Raw genomic sequence first — 1,926 nt, 5'->3', positions numbered from 1 at the left:
TTGACTGCTGAAGAACCATTTCAAAGACAGCATTTGATTTGATGAGTTCACAATGATCCAGGCCATGGCTTTCAATATTAGAGGTCTACAGCCTGATCTTGGTCATATTCTAGAATTCATCCAAATTTAAGAGTTGAACTTATGCTGATTATATCATAAGACTTAAAAATCACAACTTCCAGGTGCCAGGCATCAGAAGCAGCAGGGTGGAATTGTCAGCAGTTTTCATTGTCTTCTCTGGATGAACTATTTTATGAATGCACCAAGGAAATGGAGTCATACTGTTATCTTTCAAAAGCTGATTTGGGTTGGGAGAAGTACATTCTACCACTTCTCCGGAGGAGGAAGATGCAATTTCAGGCTGGGTGATACAGGAGGAGGTGCTAAGGGGAGAGGGTTACTACCTCTGTTGGGGGTTCCTTCAGGATAATCCCACCGTGGAGCTAAGAGGCAGCACTTTTTGGGAGGCTTAACTTCTCGAGTGTTTCCAAGTGGGAGCATGGATCTCCCAGAGGGACAAGGTTGGTCCCCCATAAGGATTATAGGAACTGGGCATCTGCTCTCTCTGGTGAGCCTTGGCGAGGCCAAGAGACCTGAGATGGCAGCTCAAGTGCAATGATTTATTTTTAAACCGAGCAACTAATTTAATATTAACTTGAGCTATAGTTCATAATACTGTGTTATGCACTCGAATGATGATAAGAAAGTAGATCTTAAATGTTTTCACTACACAAAAAGTTAATTATGTGAGGTGATGGAGGACATCTATTAAATCAATATATGCACCTCAAACTCAATGTTTAAACACAGTGTTATCACAATTATATTTTAATAAAACTGGAAAAAATACAGAATTGATATATTTTATAAAAATCAGTACTTTTTTAAAAAAAGATTTATTTATTCATACACACAAGAACTGGGGTACAGGCCAGAGTTGTGGGGGGTGAGAGGATTCACCAGAGACAGAGTGGGGAACAGAACTGGCAGATCTACTGAAATACACTGCTGAGGGGAGCAGCAGACGAGACAGGAGAGGTCTGCTGAGCCATGTGGGTAGCTCCCTGGCCAGGGATACTGCAGTGGCTGCGGACAGCTTCATACGTTGCATCTTAACCCCTTGAGACACCAGGGAGGCCCAGAAATTAGTACTTTTTACCTTCAAAATGATTGTTTTTAAATGTAATTTTTTCTCACCAGATTAATTAAATTTATATTCACTGAAGTTGCTTAATTTTGCTCTGAATTCAGTGATTGCCCCTGCTTCCCTCTTGCATGTTCTGTGGATAGAATTGGAGGCCAGGGAGTTCCCTGAAGTCTCTGGGCTCTCCACCCCAGCTGTCCAAAGGAAAATTTCCCAGGAAGAGGGTGTGCAAATGCTTCTAAGATGATTAATGTTTCTTGCTTCAGATAGGTGTGACCTGATGGGTGGTGCCAGCTTCTTAGATCAACCTACTCCTGAATTTAGCAGGTAAAAACATGTCCCTGCCTGAGTCAGGAATACAGGAGTACCATCCAAAGGTCCCTGTTCCTTTCTACATCTCCACATCATGAAACTGGGGCCAACTCATGGGTCATCTGAAGACAGTGAGCTTAGAGCAGGGGTGAGACTTAACCAAGGTCACATGTCATGACTGGCAGAGAATCCCAGGGCTCTGTTCTGCACCTAAGATGCCCCTCATCTGGCAAATACTTATTAAGTATTTGTGTGTGCAAATACATTTGTGTGCAAGGTGATGTGGACCTCCAACTTGCCTCTGTGCTCTTGTGCTGTACTTAAAAATTTTTTTTTATTTTGGGGGGCACATTTTTATTGTTCTATCTGTGCACATGTTCCACTCACCCTCCATCAAATCACCTGTGCCAATACCCCATATGCTTCCCTCCCATTTCCCCTCTTCTCTCCCCTTTGTTTCCACTGTAACT

General features: G+C 42.7%; 1 protein-coding gene across 1 annotated transcript; it reads right to left on the bottom strand.

The window, feature by feature from the left end:
* Positions 1–324: 324 nt before the first annotated feature.
* Positions 325–534, bottom strand: LOC311183665 (negative regulator of P-body association-like; the record flags this gene model as incomplete). The annotated part of the gene is made up of 1 exon (XM_084253210.1): positions 325–534. One exon carries the CDS (start codon positions 532–534, stop codon positions 325–327), a length of 210 nt encoding a protein of 69 aa, XP_084109336.1.
* Between the last annotated feature and the right edge of the window lie 1,392 nt (positions 535–1,926).

Source organism: Talpa europaea (genome assembly GCF_964194135.1).
Source record: "Talpa europaea genome assembly, chromosome: 14".
In the NCBI taxonomy this organism is placed as follows: Eukaryota; Metazoa; Chordata; class Mammalia; order Eulipotyphla; family Talpidae; genus Talpa; species Talpa europaea.
The sequence above is the reverse complement of the archived record's forward strand: the minus strand, read 5'-3'. Positions and strand labels throughout refer to the sequence as shown.